Source organism: Caloenas nicobarica, chromosome 5, assembly GCF_036013445.1.
Source record: "Caloenas nicobarica isolate bCalNic1 chromosome 5, bCalNic1.hap1, whole genome shotgun sequence".
Lineage (NCBI taxonomy): Eukaryota > Metazoa > Chordata > Aves > Columbiformes > Columbidae > Caloenas > Caloenas nicobarica.
Window position 1 is genome coordinate 12,386,673 of NC_088249.1, and position 21,694 is coordinate 12,408,366.

Here is a 21,694-nt window from a genome sequence, read left to right on the forward strand (position 1 = left end):
TCAGCGCGCCTCTTCATGGTCTCTGATATCTTAAAACTATGTTGCCGAACAGCTCAGCATTTGGATTCTGCTGGAGACCTGCTCTCCATGTGGCCGACTGCACGCGTATGCAGTCTTCTGGGGTTCTCCAAGGCCAGCAACAAAGAAACTCCCTCCACCTGCAGCAAACATAAGAAGACATAGTCCTCGTAATATTTCAGGTATTTTGGACTCAGCTCCATCCCCAAATATACATTAAAAGGTAATTATTATGTCTTAGCCATCATAGTACCAGCACAGGCCAGAGAATAATGATGGAACCTACGAAAAGAGAAGACCCAGTACGGGAGTGTGTTTGTGTAGATCTGCCCTCTCTAGCCTACTTGCTGGCTGCTTAAAAGCGTGACAGAAGAGGAAAGGACTCAGTAGGTTAGTTACCAGAACTTTGCAATTAAAGGTAATGCCAGGGAAAGGACCACGGAGTAACACCTGTAAGCAGCTTTCTCCCATTTTTCAGTCCATTTATTTCTTATCTGCTTCCAGGGAAGACCGCGGTCTCTGGAAAATGCAAGGTTTTCCTTGCAAGCAGTTTGCTGCTGTAGATGCAACATTCACATGGCTGCATGCACATGGTGTAAACGCCACCTGGGTTCACATCACAAACAGGGCACAGAGAACTGCTGCCCTAGAGAGTCTTTGAAGAGTGATTCAGGGAGCCCAAGTGGATGCTAGGAAGGAAAAGCTCAAAATCCAATCCCAACTCAAAATAAAAAGAGAAACTCATGCATTTTTCTGGCTGACGTGATGAGTACCGAAGTTGTGGTGATGCAGCAGTGCATTGCCTTAGAAGATAAGGAAAGAACTGAGGGCAGAAGGCTACATGAAAGGAATTTCTCCGACCAGGTAGTCCCAGATCTGGCCAAGCCCCAGTGAAGCTCTGAGGAGCAAAGGGGAGATCATCCATCCACCACTTTCCACCTTCTAGTGGGACATATCTAGTGGGACATGGCCCATTATTGATGCCAAATTCACAAGCAAGCAGAAAGATTTTGAAACACTTGACTCAATAACATGGTTTTTATTGCATGCCATTGCCACCAGAATTTCACTCTGCTTTTGCCATTTCTCTTCATGCTTCATTTACACGCAGTGTTAATTCTGACCGGCTCCTTCTTTACTCTCATTCTTATTCTGATCCCTTTCCTACTCTCCCAGTTCCCTTTCCTGGGTTTCCATCCAGGCTCACCTTCTCCCAGATCCTCCCTGGGTGCCACCAAGGGCAGTAGGCAACCAAGAGAGTCACTTCTTGCCAGGAAAATGAAGGGGAACCTTCTGTCATATCTCACCCCTCCAGCATCACCTGCAAAGCCTCTTCAACCTGAACTGCCACCATTCAGAAATAAAAGAAAACGGGACAAAGGGAGGAGGGTCTCTGAGGGATGACATTAAATCACAGCCTTAACCTTTTCTCTCAGTCATGTGCCAGTGCTGCTGCTGTATGTGCTGGCAGGTCCTATGTTTCCTAAGCCATTGTCAATTCTCTCTTTTCTGCTTTCTCTGTTTGATGAGCCCATATTCTACCGTCCAGCAGGGAAGCTAAACGCTCCCAAAGAAGAAGAAACCAGGGAAAGCACAGCCCCTCATTTCAGCTCTCTTGGGGATGCATCCCAGTGGGTTGTAAGTTATGTTGGGATCCGCCTCAGCAGAGTAAAAGGAAAGGAGGTCACAGTTGAGCCAAATCTGTGGAGCCTGAGGGGCTCAGTAACTCCCAACTGACGTCTGAGTCACGCCCTGAGCCGGAGGCACCACACATCGGCAAAGCGGATGCAAGATCAGACATAGCTTGCAAACTATCTGGAAAAACAGCCTGACTGAAGAGGAGAATCACTAAATCTGAGTTTCCTTGGGTGTCAGGTTAGCTCTTCTCTCCAAGACTGTATCTGTACTGCACACATAAGGCCCTGGATTAATAGGCAAAATGTCTGGTCTAAGTAATACTACCCAATTGTAAGAGCTCTGCAACTTCCTTCCCTTTATCACAAAGCCCCTATGGAAGACACACACAAATATAAGCACCTCTATTGACTCACTGTCCCCCCTTCATACAAGCTTAATAAACTCCTCTACATTCATACAACATTGCCCCACAAGTGTAACTTGGACAGAAAACAAAACCCCAATCAAGAAAAGATGAACGAAAGGGAAACTCCCCCATGCTCATTCCTTGGTGACCCAACCCTTGACATCTCAAGCATTATACCAGCAAGCCCTTGATGTTCCCTGGGCTAATTCATAAAGTGCCCCCTGTCCCCTTTGAAGTGCACGCCTGCTGCAATGGGATTCAGTAATGACAAATAAAACCTCTAGTAGAATTAAATAAAGCTTGTTGGGAAGAGCTCAAGCACGCAGGAACAAGACAGGCCTTTGCAGGTTGCAGCAACCTGGGAGGGGCTGCAAAACATGGACAGCAAGATCAGAATTCAAGTGATCTAGACAAACTGGAAAAACAACCTGGATCGAGCAATTTAGCACGGACAGCTAGGAATGACCATGTAGAAAGAAACTGCACAAGTACAAGACAGGGAACACTGTGGCATGCAGCTGTCTGCTGAAAAGGGTCTGGGGCACATCGTGTATCACAAGCTGCCCATAAGTCAACAATGCTGCCTTGTATTATCTGGTGTTTTATGTTATGTTATATGTTATGTTTGGTATGTTACAAATGTTTATAAATATATAAAGGGTGGGTGTCAGGAGGATGGAGCCAGGCTCTTCTCGGTGACAACCAACAGTAAGACAAGGGGTAATGGGTTCAAGCTGGAACACAAGAGGTTCCACTTAAATTTGAGAAGAAACTTCTTCTCAGTGAGGATGACAGAACACTGGAACAGGCTGCCCAGGGAGGTTGTGGAGTCTCCTTCTCTGGAGACATTCAAAACCCGCCTGGACACCTTCTTGTGTAACCTCATCTGGGTGTTCCTGCTCCGGCAGGGGGATTGGACTAGATGATCTTTTGAGGTCCCTTCCAATCCCTAACATTCTGTGATTCCGTGATTCTGTGTGATTATGTTATGATACGTTACGTTACATTATGTTACGTTACATTATGTTACAAAAGGACTCTTGCCTATATCTGATCTCATATTCAGAAATACAAATGAGTGTTGTCTACGAATACCCAAGGTAATCTCCCACTACTCACTCGGCAAGGCCTTAGGGGCCAGTTCAAGGAACTCCAGATCAGCTGAGGAAAAGGGGGTAAGAAGAATCAGAGATCAAAAGATAATAATAAAATTCAGAGGTGAAAAGATTAGGATTTGAAACTGTCTTCAGATAACCTAAAAGGTGCCTGCAAAGAGCAGGGCAAACATTAAAATTACAAGACATTTCTGGTAGAGAATTTGTCTGAGGCAGATTGCCTGGGAGATCAGAGGATTTGAATAACAGATTAAAAACACTTTGGCCAGGAATATTTTAGGCCAAGCTGATGTTTCCAAGGCTTGTGCAGAAGGTCAAAGTTGGTTTTGTTTTTAATATACTATTTCACTGCAAGACTTTATTGGCTTTGTATTAAGCTGCTAGACTTGGAAAAGCACTGCCATGCCATGGAAAGCAATGCAGAGGAAAAAAAAAAAAGGATAAAAAGATAAAAATCCATCTGCTTTTCCATTCTGCTTCTGGAACTTACTCTCTAAAAGCTGACTTTGCAGGCCTTGAAGAGACCATGTTACTATAAACAAAGCTCGAATAGGCTACTTATTGTTCTAGGCCTCCGGTAGTCCTTTTTCTCAGACATTGCCTTCAGAAATAACAAGCAGCTTAAAACATTTTGAAACTCTCAATGGCTTGAGTTTCCCATTTTAAGGCTCTGGCACCAGGGCACCTTGACGCACAGTAATGTTAGTAGGAAAGTAGAGTTAATATAAAATGAGAAAAGCCTGTGGGGAGGAAAGAAGCCTCTTCTGCAGGGTCCAGCACAGCAGTAATGTACAAGACTGAGATCCAGGGCTCTGCCAAGCCCCATGGGCAGCAGGCTAATGATTTGTGGCCTTGACCATCAGAGGCAGGGTCTCATCCCTGCACTTGCAGCTGAGCCATGGGGCAGCAGTCAGCACAGAGCCCACATCTGTTGGCACAGCCCTTTCTTCTCTGGGACAAGACTGCTGGGGGAGTCTGGTTATAGAATCACAGAATGGTTTGGGTCGGAAGGGACTTTTAAAGATCAGCTAGTCTAACCCCCCTGCCCATGAGCAGGGGCATATTTCTCTAGACCAGGTTTCTCAAAGCCCTGTCCAACCTGACCTTGAACACTTCCAGAGATGGGGCATCCACAGCTTCTCTGGGCAGCCTGTTCCAGCATCTCACCACCCTCATTGTAAATAACTTTTTCCTTATATATAATGTAAATCTCTCCCCTTCTAATTTAAATGGTTATTCCTTGTTCTGTCACTACAGGCCCTGGTAAAAGGTTTCTCTCAGTCTTCATAATCCCCCTTTATATATTCAAAGGCCACAAGAAGGTCTCCCCGGAGCCTTCTCTTCTCCAGGCTGAGCAACCCCAACTCAGCCTCTCTTCATAGGAGAGGTGGTACAGGCCTTGCACCCCTATTAAAAGGAGGCATCCCCTCCAAACTCCTCACAACAGCAGTTCACCCAGAAAGCGAGATACCCCTCCACAGCCTCCCCGAACCACCCAAAACCACGCTTGGGCAACCCATGCTCTGCAGAGGAGGGATGCTCTGCTCCACGTAACCACCACCTCCACAGCCTCCAGAACATCTTTCTGTCATTACTCAGGGTTTTGCAATGGTTAAATTTTTCAGATGCAGCTGCAAAGAAGGGAACGGTTTGGGGGGGGAGGGAGGGAGAGGGGACTCCGCCTCCCTATCCCCGGTAGTCCCATCCTCGTCCCGCCCTTTGCTCAGAGCCGCCCCGGCGAGGCCGCCAGTGGCTGCGGGCGCCGGGGGGGAGTTGTCCCGCAGCCCGCCCCTTCGGAGGAGCGGCCCGGCCTCAGTCCGGCGGGGGCCGGGCGGTAGAAAGGGCGGGCGGCGAGGCGGGCGCGGCAGTGCGCGGAGCGGCGTCGCGCAAGGGCTGGGCCCCGCCGGGAGCGGAGGCTGCCAGCATGGCTCTGGATTTCCTCGCGGGATGCGTCGGCGGTGAGGAGCGGGGGAGCTGCGGAAAAAATAATGATAATAATAATAATAAATAAAAAGAGGAGCGGGGAAGAAAAATGGAGGGAAAAGGGGGGATAAAAGGGTGGGAAGGGGGGTAAAATGAAAATGCAAAAGGGGAATAAAAGAGAAAAAGAAAAGGGGGAAGATGAAAAGAAAAGGGAGGGGGAAAGTGAGGGGGTAATAGAAAAATTTTTTAAAGCGGAAAAAAAGGGGGAGGGGAAAAAGGGGGAAAAAATGGGGTGGAGGGGAGAGCTGGGCGCGGCGCTTTTATTTTGGGAGAGAAGAACTGCTCTGGGCAAGGGGGGAGATGGGAAGGGCCGCGGGGCCGAGCCCGGACCGGGTGGCGGGAGGGGGGAGGCGGCGGGCGGACTCGGGGGTTTCCCGGGGGCTGCGGGCTGGCCCTGCCCGCGGCGGTGCCGCAGCGGCGGGTTTGCCCGAAAGGGCTGGAAACAGCGGCCGGTGGGAAGGGAGCTCTCCCGGTGTCAGCAAGCGGGCGGCAGCAGGCTCAGGAAACCCTCTGACCTGAAAATATTAATAGTGCAGATATTTAACGTGAAGAGGAGGAGAGAATATGTATGCTCGCCTTGCTCTTCCCTGTGCATCTGCTTACAGCCTTCCTTCTTCTATTTTTAGCAGTTGTTAATTGGGTTCAGGAGATTTATTCTCCGGCCTTTTCAGTTGTTTGTGTTTGCTGTTTTCCTTGCCAAGCTGGCAGAGATTTTTTTTTTTTTTTCAGCTTTTCTCTGACTTCATCCGAGTGATCCTTGCCTTTTCAGGGATCCCGCATGGTCAGTTGTGCCACTGGTCTTTCCATGCTGAACACAGTGCACATGGCTATTTTTGTGACTTGGGCTATCTTGCTGCTGTGGTGACCTTGACCAACCTGGACTCCTCCATCCTAGAGTGGCCATCGTATTTCTGCCACATCTTCTTAAAGAGAGGGAGGGACATTATCTTTCTGCCAATGTGAGAAGGTCATAAATGGATTGAACTTCCAGATTTGGTTCACACAAGCAGAGAGCTAAAGGATCCCTTGCTTCAGCCAGTAGTTGTGTTTTTCAGTGTAAAATGCATGTATTCAGACTAGGCGGTATAACTAATAGGTCTAGCATGTAACTCCTAACAAGTCCTTCAATGCTAGAATAAAGCAAGAGTTGTGTGGTCCTTCCACAGCTGCTACCATCACATCTGGAAAGGCTATGGGCAGAGTGCAGTGATTTTATTTTGCTTTTAAAGAAGCTTCCAGGTTTTCTATGCTTCCTCAGAGTGGCATGTACATGAAATATTTTTCTTCAGATGAAATCTGCAATTTCTGCCCAATGGACTTGCCTCAGGGTGGGGCCAGGAATCACTGCTGAACTTCCCATATGATGTGGCACGCTCTGTAGTCAAGCTCTGCCTGGGGCTCACAAGCTTGAGGACCATAAAGGCACCTAGTACTGGCCTGAAGGACTAAACTGTAGATCTCTTATCTTCTGGCTCGGTAGGATGCTCTATCCCTGGCCTGCCAGTGATGTTGTACACTTACACCTCAGGCTGGTGGTCCTGTTGGGGCTACAATAACACCAGACCTGGGAAGAAAAATTGAGTCATAACCATGGCATTTGTTTGGTTTCAGGCGCAGCTGGAGTGCTGGTAGGACACCCATTTGACACTGTTAAGGTGGGTCGATTATGAAATAACTTTGTCTCTAAAACTCAAAGTTTTACCAAGGAGTAGGGGAGGAAAAAAAAAAAATCCCCAGATGCTGTAGGAGCATAAATCTGTGCTGGAAAGTTCGGAGCAAGCCTCCTCAAGCATGGTTTATAGATTTACAGTCTCCAGCTCTTCAGAAGTGAAAAATGATTTGTATGTATGATTCAACCCAGTAACATGACAAATGTTGGCATAAACCACAAGTTCTTCAGTGCAGTAACAATGTTGTATTTGAAAATACAATCTTCCATTTAATTAATTTTGGCCTAAGCTTCCTTCTCCACAGTGTTCAACACTGGCTGCTAAAACTGCCTCTCCCTGCATTTGGAACTCAAAACTACTTTGTTACTAGGTTGAACATTTGCATTTTGTTTCTCCCTCGAGCTCCGCTACTTACTCCTCAAGCACTGATTTGTCACAGTAGCCAAAGAGTGTAAGTGGCTAAAAACCCACAGCACAAAGCTTGCCTGGGGCCTTTTTCCTCCCTTTAAGTATTATTATGTATTTCTATAATTTTCTTAGTTAAAATTGATTTTTCTGATAGTAGCTTAGCTACATGTATTATGCATACTAAGGGTAGCTAAGACCTGTTAAAGATCAGTTTTGAAATCTCCTGGAGGGTGCTTCAGCCAGGACTCCCACAGGTCCAAGCCCACTTTTCAGACTGCAGTGGCATCTGTAGTCACTTTTTGACAGCCTTATCCAAAGTTTTGCACTGGAAGAAGGAGGGATGCCGAAATATTACCTGCTAAACTGATACACCAGATCACTTGACTGCAGCAGACAGCATGCCATCCGCTACAGCTATATTTGGAATACCTTTATTTTGCTGATTTAGATACGCAAAGGCCTAATAGTGTTACTGAAATCATCACCATATCCTGTATTCTAGGACATGGTTAATTCAATACAGATTTTCTTAGCTAGTGGATATTAGTCCTTGCCAGTCAAGTGCAAGCTGCTCAAATAGGAAAAACTGTACATATGTTTCTCAGAGTATGGTAAATTTGACTGTTAAAGTAATTGGGTTGAATTCTAGTATATATTTTCAGGAAAGGCATTATTCAGGCTTGCACTTTTTTTTTTTTTTTATGGTGATACAGGGCCAGCTGTCTTTTTCTCTCAATCCCCTCCTGCCAAGTTTTACATGCTTAACTTAAGGCGATGGGTCATTTCACTGAAGCCAGCAAAACTGCTAAAATTCTATCCTCAGATTAAAGTTAAACACATGGGGTTTGGTTATTTTTTGTTTGTTTTAAAGTAGAACTGCTTCTATTGCATGAAAATAAACATGTAAGTGTCTGTAAAACTGGGGCTCCCAGGCTAGTTCTTGCAGATGTATTAATACAAAATAGATGTATTTGCTTTAGAAAAAGCATCTTGCTTTACAATGGAAGAAACTAGTTTCTTTGCAGATGACTTAAAGTGTTTTATGAAATCCATTGTGGCACACTATGTTTTCATACCTATTAGAATGTATTATAAACATTTATCTATTTTTTTGTTAGAGAAAATACCAATGCTTGTGTTATTAGCTAGCATAGTCACCACCGTATGTGGGAAAACTAACACTATAACCAGTCTTAAAAAAAATGCATAACCTATTGTGTGTGTATGTGTATTAAGAATTAATCCTTTTTTATAGTTCTGCAGTGTTTAAAGGGCTATCTGGTAGTCAACTTAGATTGTACATTTCTAACATAACTGAACAATGGGAAAGCTGCTTAGATAAGCCAGAATTTTACTTCTGTCTTGTCTTTTAAGCTCTTTTTTTTTTTTTTTCTGGCCAGTGATCATGTTTCACAAAGCGGGGAGGGGGCTGGTGGGACATGCAGGGAGAGGTTAAGCCGGTGCTGTCACCCTGCGAAACCCACAACTGAGCTGATCTCAGAACTGGCAAACTCCTTATTCCTGGTTTGTTGATGTAATGTGTAAAGTTGCTTTTTTTGCTTTTAACTGCCTTTACTTTCTGAGCTAGGGGCTGTCTTCATTAACAGCAAAAGTGTTACTTTGTTGTAGATGACAGATAAGCCTCATCACGGGAGAGTTACCTAGTAAGTATAGCCCAGGTGAACACTTCTGTTTCTCTCAGTCTTAATTTATTCCCAAATGTATTAGTTCAAATAAAGATCTAAAAGACTTATGAAGCTTTTTCCCTTTTTAGTTTTTAAACTGATGTGTCCCTCTTCTACAGCTATGGCATGGAGGGAGTGGGGTTTAAATATCACTTTTATTTTTTAATGTAAAGTCTTATTCTGAACCTCCTTTCTGGTACGCATTTCTGGCTGTATGCCCTTCCACACACGGTGACTCTGAAACTGAATCTCAGGCACACTGTTGTTGAGATCTTATCCACTACATATACTTGGAGAGCATTTTCATTGCCCAAACACTTTTAATTCACTTATTTTGCACATTATTAAATGTTTGGACTGTTTTGGGGGTGTGGTGGTTTGTATTTTTTGTGCTTTGTCTTGAGTACCTTTATGCAAGTCCTTAGTGATATAAAATTACAGTGTGTTACTATTGAACTTAAAACCTTAATAACGGTGGTTTCAAGTAAGAAGGAAGCAAGAATAGGGCAATGAATAGACCAGAGTGTTAAACTTTGCACATGATTCATCCATCCTATAGTTATACACACTAAAGAGCTTGTTGAATATGGCATTAATACTCATGAAATAAGGTTTCATATGCATTCATTGCCTTACCTGGCAGTTTGCTAATATGGGTACCCTACACAGTCATCGCTGTGCTTAAATGAAAGAGCTGGTTTTCATTCTTAGACCTGGAGCATCAGTACACTCTAAGTATTTAATCTTACAATGAGGCTTAACTGGTCAATATTTCACAAATTATTTGGACAAAAATAGTGAGAGATGTATGCCACTAGGAAATTCAATCTATATACAGAAGATGACTAATTCCGAACTACTAAAGACAAGCATATAGAAAAGTTAAAGAAGGTTCCTGAGCTGCAGTTCTCCCAAAGGACAAACATGTGGAAGTCCTGTGACTTCACAGTCAGGGTTTGAAACAGTATCAGTAAGTTATAAATGGAGTTAAAGCTTCATTTTGTGCAATTCTGACAGCTTGTCAAGATTTATGACTTTGCTTGTGGGTCTGCTGCTTGGGCACTTTTAACAATCTGCCTGACTCCCAAACAGCATTTTGAGTAACAAAGGATTTATTTTCTTTGAATCCTACTGTAAGCCTACTTTTAAGTCTAAGAAGATTTAAAACCCTCTTCCAAATTGGAAAAACTGAGGTGGTCTCAGCTTCCCCTTATGGCTAGTATACACTGATGTGTATACCAAAAAGACTGAAAACTAAAGTTTTGATTTACAAAACATAAAATGACATGTTGTAGAAATATAAAAACAATACTGAACTTGTAAATAACTATTTTTTGCCTCAAAGAAAGCCAACCTGAATATAGAATTTTGACAAACTATGTCCCTAAATCCTTTTCTAGACCCACATCACCTTATGGGTCTTTCATTGTTGTGGTGGTGTTTATTATTACTTCAGGCAAACAGGGATAAAAAGATTTACAGTCAGGAATTTCTTGCATACACCTGATAATCTTTTGCTCAGAATAAGAGTCTTGAAGTTTTTGCCCTGGAGTTGTAGCAGCAGCATGAAATGGTTGATAAGCATCTTTTCTCAGGAACATTAGAGCCCTCCATGCTGGAGATCAAAGACAGATTTCTAACTTTTCCAATCCAGTGAAACCTATTTGAGTTCATTGCAGTGTGGGGTTTTGCACAAACCAGGTAGCTTATGAGGCTTTTTTGTTTTGTTTGAAATATGTTGAGAACAAGGCAGCAGGAAAAAAAACAAATTGGACTTTCTCATTAAATGTTAAAAAACATCTGGGAAACTGGCCTGTCTCCTGATCTCACCAGTTACAATAGCTTCTATCTGTCCAGCAGAACATACTGTTTCAGTTTTGGAAAAGCTAACTGATTACTAACATTAAGGTTTGAAACAGCCACACCCTCATAAATTGTTTGCATTTATCAAGTAAAAAAACCCAAACAGACTAAAATTTAAAAGGACAAGTAGCTTTTCATTCTGTTCTTATGCAAAGAAAAATGTCTTAATCTCTTCCCAGCTACCCTCTGAAAAGAGATCAGATCTCAGTGAAGCACCCAAAGTTTGGTAACCAGGAACTCTATGGGTGGTGGTGTTGAACTTTTCCATCCTTTTACAATTATCCTTATTTCATGCTTTATTTGTAAAGAAATTTTTACAAAATTCTATTTGGTTCGTACAGATATTCCTTAGTGTGAACAGAAATATTCCTGGCAGCTAAAGAAAGTACTTATTGTAGCCAATACTGGAAAACTTCAATCTGAAATTCTAGATAACAGTGTACCCTGTTGTACTTCCACATAATGTTTTTCTAATACTCACAATAAGTTGTTAATCCTCCTCTTCGTGTTTTCACCCCAAGAGTTAATTCGAAACACTTAGAATATTTTCAAGTTATTTTGCCACATATGGCATTGCAGCGTCCAGCCTGTGCTCTTGCATATATAATACATTGCTATAGCAAATCTCTGTATATGTACAAGATAGTAGTTTACAAATTAGGCTGCTCTTGACATACAAATCAGTATCTCATACAACTTTTTATAGGTTCGTCTCCAAGTTCAAAATGTAGAGAAACCTCTCTATCGTGGGACCTTCCATTGCTTTCAGTCCATCATAAAGCAAGAATCTGTAAGTACAAAATTAACGCTTTGCATATTTTGTATCTTCATATATTTTGTATCAGAAGGGTGGGAAAGTACGTTGTTTAAAAAAAGTACAAATATTGAAGATCAAGAGATAAGCATATTCTGAACCTCACCTGACCATAGGGCAGATCTTGTAGTCAGAAGTTTGCGAGAAACTTTGTGAAGATCATTAAATTGGAAGTTGATATTTTGAAGTTAACTTTTAAAATAAGATAATGAGTTATTTGAATAGCTAATTTTCTGAGAATCCAAGCAATCTGAGCAATGAGTGAAGAAATTGGTGAAGCTTTTTTTCTGCTGAAGCTTTAAGACCATAACTAAAAGGATTAGGCTTTTAGCTAATTAAAAAATAAAGTGTAAAATTTACCATGAAACTTCTCTCCGGACGGACTATGATTATTTTCTGGATGTGTTCAACTATATATTTGTACTGTTAGAAATGTTTAGATGTTTGTGTCCTAGGCAGCGATGAAATTATTATTACAAAGCAAGATAGTACTGATCCCCTGGTCACTGTTAGAAAGAGCCAGAAAGGCCACGTTCTGCAGAGTTTCAGGAGGTTATCAACACCACTGTTAAAAAGAGTTTTTCCTTCCTTCCTTCCTTCCTTCTTCTATTAGGCTTTTGGACTCTATAAAGGTATTGGGTCACCAATGATGGGACTTACCTTCATTAACGCCCTTGTGTTCGGTGTACAAGGAAACACACTTCGTGCTCTCGGCAAAGACACTCCTCTGAACCAGTTCCTTGCAGGATCTGCGGCCGGGGCCATCCAGTGCATCATCTGCTGTCCCATGGAGCTGGCAAAGACAAGAATGCAGCTTCAAGGAACAGGTGAATACAAACAAAAAACAAAGAACTACAAAAATTCTCTGGATTGTTTGCTCAAAATCTATCAAAAGGAAGGGCTGAGGGGTATCAACCGGGGCATGGTCTCTACATTCATAAGAGAGACTCCAAGCTTTGGCTTTTACTTCCTGACCTATGACTGCATGACCAGGTATTTAGGCTGTGAAGCTGAAGACAGTTACGTTATTCCCAAACTGCTGTTTTCTGGAGGGGTGTCGGGAATTGTGTCCTGGCTCTCAACCTATCCCGTGGATGTGATCAAATCCCGGCTCCAGGCCGATGGAGTCGGAGGCGTTACACAGTACAATGGCATTTTGGACTGTGTCCGGAAGAGTTACTATGAAGAAGGCTGGAGAGTGTTCACAAGAGGTCTTACTTCCACACTTCTCCGGGCTTTTCCTGTCAACGCAGCTACCTTTGCTACTGTCACTGTCTTCCTAATGTATATGAGGCCAGATGACAACCTTTGTGGATGTGAACCAGGTCCAGTAATCCAGCAGCCTTCCAGTTTGTGAACCCTAGCTGTTTGTTCTCCTGATCCAAATCCTGGCTGGCTGGGTTTTTTTTAAGTGTAAAAACTTGACCCACGCAAGTGGTGTAAATATGTGTTATCTGTATAAAGAATTCCTAAATGTGTCGAATTAGGATTTCATCTCATGAAATCTCATGTCTACTCTGCCGGAGGCTGTCCTGAGGAGCCCCGTACACCTGAGGCCTCAGAGGAAGTCAGGACAATGGAGGAGTTTGCCTCAGTTGATGAGGACTGGGTTAGGGAGCAATTACGCAATCTGGACATCCATAAATTCATGGGTCCAGATGGGGTGCACCCGCAGGTGCTGAGGGAGCTGGCTGAGGTCATTGCTGGACCACTCTCCATCATCTTTGCTAAGTTGTGGGAAACGGGAGAGGTGCCTGAGGACTGGAGGAAAGCAAATGTCACTCCGGTCTTCAAAAAGGGCAAGAAGGAGGACCCGGGTAACTATAGACTGGTCAGCCTCACCTCCATCCCTGGAAAGGTGATGGAACACCTTATCCTTGGTGCCATCTCAAGGCATACCAAGGATAAGAGGGTCATTAGGGGCAGTCAACATGGCTTCACCAAGGGGAAGTCGTGCTTGACCAACCTCATAGCCTTTTATGAGGACATAACCAGGTGGATAGATAATGGCAGAGCGGTGGATATGGTCTACCTTGACTTCAGTAAAGCATTTGACTCAGTCTCCCACAGCATCCTCACAACTAAACTGAGGAAGTGTGGACTGGATGATCGGGTAGTGAGGTAGACTGTGAACTGGTTGAAGAAAAGAAGCCAGAGAGTCGTGGTCAATCGGGCAGAGTCTAGTTGGAGGCCTGTGTCTAGTGGAGTGCCTCAAGGGTCAGTACTGGGACCAGTATTATTCAATATATTCATCAACGACTTGGATGAGGGAATAGTGCGCTATCAGCAAGTTTGCCGATGACACAGAACTGCGTGGAGTGGCTGACACGCCAGAAGGCTGTGCTGCCATCCAGCGAGATCTGGACAGGCTAGAGAGTTGGGCAGGGAAAAATTTAATGAAATATAACAAGGGCAAGTGTAGAGTCTTGCATCTGGGCAGGAACAACCCCCGGTTCCAGCATAAGTTGGGGAACAAGCTGTTAGAGAGCAATGTAGGGGAAAGGGACCTGGGGGTCCTGGTGGACAGCAGGATGACCATGAGCCAGCACTGGGCCCTTGTGGCCAGGAAGGCCAATGGCATCCTGGGGTGTATTAGAAGGGGGGTCGTTAGTAGGTCGAGAGAGGTTCTCCTTCCCCTCTACTCTGCCCTGGTGAGGCTGCATCTGGAATATTGTGTCCAGTTCTGGGCCCTTCAGTTCAAGAAGGACAGGGAACTGCTGGAGAGTTCAGCACAGGGCAACAAAGATGATGGAGTGGAGCATCTCCCGTATGAGGAAAGGCTGAGGGAGCTGGGGCTCTTGAGCTTGGAGGAGACTGAGGGGTGACGTCATTAATATTTATAAATATGTAAAGGGTGAGTGTCAGGAGGATGGAGCCAGGCTCTTCTCAGTGACAACAAATGGTAAGACAAAGGGTAATGGGTTCAAACTGGAACACAAGAGGTTCCACTTAAATTTGAGAAGAAACTTCTTCACAGTGAGGGTGACAGAACACTGGAACAGGCAGCCCAGGGAGGTTGTGGAGTCTCCTTCTCTGGAGACATTCAAAACCCGCCTGGACACCTTCCTGTGTAGCCTCATCTAGGTGTTCCTGCTCCGGCAGGGGGATTGGACTAGATGATCTTTTGAGGTCCCTTCCAATCCCTAACATTCTGTGATTCTCTGATTACTTGTATAAACAGCATATTGCCTTATTAAGGACTGCATATCTAGTATAGTATCCAAGTAAGATGTGGACCTGCCTTTAGAAAATACTGCACAGCTACTGTTGCAGCTCCAGAAAAGGATCTGGACAGTGTCATAGTATCAGAAATCAGGTTTTCTTCCACTCATGTTCTGAATGACTAAGTTGAATGCAGAAATATTTTCAGAAAAGAAATGCTCTTTTTGTATGTAACAGGAGTAAGTATAGTCCTTTAAGGTGAAGTAAGGGGAGGACATTAATTGTTGGAAGCATTTGCAGGTAACCCTGAACTGTTTAAGGCACAGACTGGCATTCAGCTAGCTATGTGTTTTACTCTTCCTCTGCTTTTATATGTCAGTGGTTTTAGTAGCAATATTTTTATTTTTTTTTTTTTTAGCAGATCAGTGTGAACAATGACTTGTTTCTAAGCTACCTCCCTTTCCTTTCAGCTTGGAATAAATATCTTAAGCATAGACTTAGCATCTGCACTTGTACGGACTTGTTCCTTTAGATTTCAATGTTTGTAACGATTTAAGGAAACTCAAATCTAGTAAAACAGATGTTACTTGCCTTCCCCTCTGTTTCTCGTTTGGTGAGTACATGGGTTGTATTGACCAGATTCAGCCAAAGTAGACTGTTCTCTCAAGTTAATGCAGCTTTGTGCCACTTCCCTCAACATGCCCCATAGAAGCCAGTAATGTACAGAAGTCAAAGTCCTACCTGTGGTATTGCACAAAATGTTTGTGGGTGCAAAGTTAGCTTAGCAGCTTGAAGTACTATAGAAATATGTACATGTTTAGAACTGGAGGTTTAATTCCTTTCCAGACAGTAGGGGTGTAAATGTCTGAAATGGTTGGTGTTCAATACGCTTGCATTATGAATTTAAACAAAACTGATTTTTATGTATTTAGTTACAGTGCTACTGGAAAGATGACTGAAAAGGGTTTTGGAGAATTTTCTTGTTACATTAGTCCATTGTGATTTTTTTTTTTTTTAGCAGTCTTGCATTTAGCAGTGATTTCATTAGTCAAAGAGCTCTAAACAGTTATTTAAGATTTGGAATACAAACTACACATATTTGGCACACATAGCCAGGAGGAAGGAGTGCATGTGTGTGAGGGATGTTCTAAAACATATCAAACTAGTTCAGTTAAGTACAAGTTGTTACACTTGGTTGGGACAAGTGCAATATGTGTTTAATTTATATGAATTTTCTAAAAAACCCCCTATTTCATAGTATTTTGCACTGCAACAATATATGCTGGAGAAACCTTTAAAACTGGTATGTCTTTTTATACCTTGGAGGTATGTTGGATGTTTTCCTGCCTACTTGCACTGAGATTCAAATTGAATGTTAAATCTGTCTACGAAGCTGCAAATGCACAACTCACAGCAAAGACCATTTACACCTTTGTACAGTAGTCTGTAATTATTGTATATAAAATTGAGGGAATAAATTTTTTAAAAAAATTTTACTGTGGTTCTTTAAAGCTTCTTATATTTTTTTTTGGATGCTGTTAAATCAACTGTGCAAGAGGGTGGGGTTTCTGGCTCTTGCCTGAAGAAACTTGTTCCCCAGCTGCCTTTCACGCACACCAGGAAGGACAGTGCCTTGCTCTGGCTCAGAGTACGTCGGTTCGTTGAAGCAAAGAAGGGAAGTTGCCTGATCTCGCTGCTTGAAACTGATCTTTTCACTAAGTACCTCAGTTGAAGGTATTATAGCTACTAAGAGAACAATCCTGCTTTTAGAACAAAAGAGCTGGCACCGTGCTTGGACCCTTCCTATTCTGCATGTTCGGTTTAAGCAGTGCTGAGCAGCACCAAGGCTGCAAAACTGCAGAAGACAAATGTAGGGTCCCTGCAGAGTCACATCAGGATCAAGTACCAGGTCTGCCAACAGCACTGTTCACACCTCGGTCAGAAGAATGCTTGGCTCTGAGATGCAAGAGTTTAACAAAAAAAGCTTTGTAGGTTGTAATATTTTGGCTTTAGACAGCACAACTAGCCCACAAAGAGCATCAATACTCCAAATGAAATGCCATGCAGGAAAACCAGGATGATCAGAGCAAGAGAACACCTCTCCTATGAGGACTGGCCAAGAGAGGTGGGGTTGTTCAGCCTGGAGAAGAGAAGGCTCTGGGGACACCTTGAAGCAGCCTTTTGGTACTTAAAAGGAAAGAGCCTATAAGAAAGACGGGGACAGACTTTTTAGCAGGGCATGTTATGATAGGACAAGGGGTAATGGTTTTAAACTAGAAGAGGGGAGATTCAGGCTGGACACAAGGAAGAAATTTTTTACAATGAGGGTGGTAAAATACATGAACAAGTTGCCCAGAGAGGTGGTAAATGCCCCATCCCTAGAAACATTCGAGGCCAGGCTGGGCAGGACTCTGAGCAACTTGATCTGGGTGAAGATGTCCCTGCTCATTGCAGGGCGGTTGGACTAGATGAGCTTTGAAGGTCCGTTCCAACCCAAACTATTCTATGATTCTATGTGTGTTACAACCTATGAAAAAGACCTCTCCTTGCTGATGAGAGGTTGCTTCAGGTTCTGGCTCCACTAATTGATCCAAAAGAAAACCTGTCAAGCATCAGTTTCCTAGATCAGAAAAGGGAAAGGCCACCACTTCAACTAATCGTGACCAGGGGCAGTTCCAGTCAAATACCTTGTGTTCTCTCAGCAGGAGCAACAACATTGAACTATGGCACAGAAACAAATATTTGGAATAAGCAAACAGTGTCTCCCTAAAAGGCAGCTACATGATTAAAACAGAAAGGGCTACACAATGTTTTACTTGCAGTATTTACTGAAACATTCTGTCCAGAAATTCATCCATCTGCAACCTAAATAATCAGTACCAGACACTGGATGTTACTCAACAAGCCCAAGAGGAGGGTCAAAGCCAGCTTTCAACTTCATCTGATACCAGTTGCTTGAAATCTGTGCAACTCAACACTATTAAATCAAGCTAGACACTAGTCTCAGCTTTTTAAAACATGATTCAGTTCCTTCCTGCTAGATTTTTTTATATTTAAATCAATTTAACCAAGTCAACAGAACTGTATTCTGCCTCCCGAGGTGCTCCTTCCTACAAGCATCATGATCCTGGGTAGGAGACGCTCGCTCTATTAACACCTCAACAACTGAAGGGAATAAGAAGGTAAAACTCACTGAAAGTAAAACCCACTATCAAGTCTCTGTGCTCTGCTCTTTCTTATGACCCACCTGCTGGTGGATGGGTCATACCAGTGTTACAAGTTGCACCCACAAATATGCTCGGTTAGGACAAGAGGGAAAAGGTACCCAGGTGCAAACCTTCCAAGTTTTAAAGAAGCTACTATAGTAAAACTACTGGGGTGAAACTCAGTTCATTTATCACATCTGCAACTGTAATGTAACAGTTTGTTGGGGTTTTTTTGGTGGTTGTTTTTTTTGTCCTCTCTTTCTTGCCTTTCTCTGCGTATATTATGATAGCTTTTTTACAGTTCACATGAAAAAGTAGCAAGACATTCAAGGGGTGAAAACCTGTACATTGCAGGTGCAGGACACGCAGCATACTGGGGAAGTTACTGAGATGTAAGTATAAAAAGCTGACCTTGCAGTGAAGAGATGTGTTTGTTCTTCAAAATCAAATATATTTACTATTATTATGCTGGAAAACAGGTGTTAACAGCTGTTGTTGGCCAGACTCTTGATCTGGGGATAGTTATAGAACAACCTAAAGCCTAGAAGTGTGCTAAACACCATTAGATTTGCAGAAGGTGCAATTAAGCCCCTCTTCTGCCAGAAAAACAACCAGAGAAAATAGCATCTTACCTGAGGCAATGTGCCATATCAAACACCACAGCCATGGAGACAGATGAAGGATCTAAGGGACCACACAACTCTGAGAGGCACAGCAAAAGTGCAGGGAACCAAAGAACTTGCTGGGCCAAACCTAGTGGGGACAGGCTTTGAAATCGTGTGGAAGCAAACTGCTTCTGTCAATGTTCAGGAATTTATGTATGTTCATGGGCAGTGGGGGAGGAAAGCAGAGGAAAACCAGCCATTTTTATCCTCCCAGTGTAACTGTTTTGCAATTCTTGTACTAGCGTTGTCCTCGCTAATCACAAAAATGGTAACCGCTAACAGAAAAAAAAAATTAGTGACATAATATGCATAATAATACATATGATATACAGTAAAAACTTGTCTACTTAGTTTATGATCAGTTTTAACTGATTTGACCTAGAATATGTTTTTAAACTGTACAGTTTCATCAGGAAATAAATTGAAACCAAGAAAGGCAAGGGCTGTAGTGAAAAATACTACCCTATACATTGATATAAATGAAAGAAAGGCAAGTTCTAATGTTCAGAAAACATTCTCCAGGTCTATAAAATTTTACATCTAACAGTTAAATCACTTCTTGGTCTCATTCACTATTATTATACTTTATTGTGACTGCTTTTACTTACTGAAAGAAACTCTTCACATTTTTTTACTAACAGTAAAATAGAGTTGTACCATTTCAACCATATCCATGTGTCAATTGATAAAATACTAAAATCATAACGAAGCTTCACCTCACAGTCTGCACTGTTGGCTAAATATATCAAAACTGGAAGAATTGTTGCTAGAGTAATTTGATTTGGTGAAAGTTGGTATGAAAGAAAATTAGTATTATTTTTCTAGGACCAGATCTAGTTGTCTTATGCAGAGATTTATCCTACATCAGGTATACTCAAGTGCTGCAGTCAACCAGGCCACATATCATCTTCCCTGTGCACCGATGTGTTTTCACTTAAGGAAGAATCTGCAACAGGTGTTGTAATTTTCAAACAGGCTAGTAATAAAGCTCAAACTTTTTAACTGCAATTAAAGGAAGTAAAAGTAAAAATAAACTCTCTTACCCTGAATTTTCTCCAGGCAGACACCTGCTTCCCTGCCAGCTCATAACAGAGACTGTACGCTTTCATACCGTCCTCTGGAAAAAAATTGAGATTAAATCCCCTATCCCTAACCTATGCAAAAGGAAAGAATAAAAACAAAAAAACAAAACACACAAAAAGAAAACCTCAATGCCTGCCATAGTATTATTTATTTCAATCCATTTCCAAACCATAAACATTTTTTATGCCCTTTCAGCCTATGGGAGTCATTGGATTCATATAAATCCACTGGAGGCTCAGTCAAAGCACCAGTTAGGACTGAAGACTGAAGGATTCTATTGTCCAAAGGCCAAATCTTCTGTTTTGCTGAGAAAAAAATGTGTTAAACAATAAGCCAAAACACAAGCTGCATGATGTCCCACATGAGGCAGTCAAAAATTTTGCAAGCCAAAATTGCAATTGGCAACGTTAGTGAGGTCCTCAGCAAGCATCTTGCGGCTCTGAAGCACACCTGACTTTATGAGCCCCTAAATCCAAACACTAATAAGACAGGGGTTTCTAAAGATCTGTCTTGCAACCGATTGCTGAGATGAGCTTTAGCTGAAGTACATTAAGACATACCAATCACCAAGCTTTTTCGTGCATGGATTCTCCACTGTTTAACAAGGAGTCCATCTTATGCCTCAGTCTTTATCTGCTCTTATGATTTATCGCAAAAATGTACCTGTTATTCACGAACAACATCCCTCTGAAATACACTTTTACTGTGGGCCTCCTCCAGAGAGAGAACCAGTTTACTTGAGATCTTTGATTCCCTAAAGAGCAGCAATGCAGGACACAACATCTGCCCTTGCAGCTTTAGCAATGGCCTTGCAAATGTTATGAGCAGCAACACACTAAGTCAAGCAGCAAGGCCTGAAATGCCTTTGACTTTTTAGGAAGACGCTGCTCGATTCAAGCATTGGTGTTTTCACAGAATCACAGAACGGTTGAGGTTGGAAGGGACCTCTGGAGATCATCTAATCCAACCCACCTGCTAAAGCAGGTTCACCCAGAGCAGATTGCACAGGAATGTGTCCAGGTGGGTTTTGAACGTCTCCAGAGAAGGAGACTCCACAACTTCTCTGGGCAGCCTGTTCCAGTGCTCTGGCACCCTCAGAACAGTTTTTCCTCATATTTAGATGGAACCTCCTGTGCTTCAGTCTGTGCCCGTTGCCCCTCATCCTACCGTTGGGCACCACTGAAAACAGTCTGGTCCCATCCTCTCAACATCCACCCTAGAGATATTTATAAACATTTATGTGATCCCCTCTCAGCCTTCTCTTCTCCAGGCTGAACAGACCCAGCTCTCTCAGTCTCTCCTCATAAGAAAGATGTTCCAGGCCCCTAATCATCCTCGTAGCCCACCACTGGAATCCCTCCTGTAATTCTTTGTCAATCAGCTAACCAAAATAGCCACTTACAGTTGAAAGCACATTCGTTAACACTACATGTCATTAGATTTCCACATTTGTCTTTAAAGGTATTTGATATTAATATTGGATGTATGGATCCCCTAAAGATATATGATCCATGTCACACTCAACAGTTTTCATTTACAATCTTTATTTTCATTGCCTTGGTGGTGCTTTTTATGAATGCACAAGTACACTTGGGACTCCCAAAAATCAGCAGAGTTGTACTTCCTATTCATCTGCACTGGTATGTGGGAAACTTGCTCCTTGACACTGGCAGGTTCTAAGTCTGTCAGGGTCTACTGAACACCACAGGACACCCTACACGCACCTGACCTCACAGGGGCACCCTGACACTTCGCAATTCTGTCTGCTGGTCACGCTGCACAAACTGGTAATTCACTGCCACCTCCTGGCAAACTACTATTAAAGAGTAACTGCACAGACTGAAATAAGGCATTGACGTAGACACTACCTAACACCAGCTCAACTAGAGCAATCACACTTAAACCTACAAAAATACTTCATGCAAAAGTGGTGGCAAACAGAAGCATCCAAAAGTCCTGCAAGGACCCCACAGACACC

The 21,694-nt window shown here is 42.9% G+C and overlaps 1 protein-coding gene across 3 annotated transcripts; it reads left to right on the plus strand.

Annotated features, from left to right (window-relative positions):
- Window positions 1-5,030: 5,030 nt before the first annotated feature.
- SLC25A29 (solute carrier family 25 member 29) lies at window positions 5,031-16,227 on the plus strand. 3 transcript variants are annotated; one of them, XM_065636682.1, is made up of 5 exons: window positions 5,096-5,135; window positions 6,772-6,815; window positions 8,868-8,902; window positions 11,493-11,576; window positions 12,214-16,227. In XM_065636682.1, exon 5 carries the CDS (start codon window positions 12,247-12,249, stop codon window positions 12,955-12,957), a length of 711 nt encoding a protein of 236 aa, XP_065492754.1. In that variant the 5' UTR covers window positions 5,096-5,135; window positions 6,772-6,815; window positions 8,868-8,902; window positions 11,493-11,576; window positions 12,214-12,246; the 3' UTR covers window positions 12,958-16,227. The 3 variants fall into 3 exon arrangements, with proteins under 3 accessions (XP_065492753.1, XP_065492754.1, XP_065492755.1); XM_065636681.1 differs by lacking the exon at window positions 8,868-8,902 and having other exon boundaries at window positions 5,031-5,135; XM_065636683.1 differs by lacking the exon at window positions 5,096-5,135 and having other exon boundaries at window positions 6,786-6,815; window positions 8,827-8,902.
- Window positions 16,228-21,694: the final 5,467 nt, after the last annotated feature.

Bases quoted from the DNA above. Each gene is read 5' to 3' on its own strand.
- SLC25A29 (XM_065636681.1), top strand. From the start codon at position 5,102: ATGGCTCTGGATTTCCTCGCGGGATGCGTCGGCG. The intron at 6,816-11,492 runs GTGGGTCGATTA...AACTTTTTATAG, and splicing joins ACCCATTTGACACTGTTAAG to GTTCGTCTCCAAGTTCAAAA. The intron at 11,577-12,213 runs GTAAGTACAAAA...TTCTTCTATTAG, and splicing joins CCATCATAAAGCAAGAATCT to GCTTTTGGACTCTATAAAGG.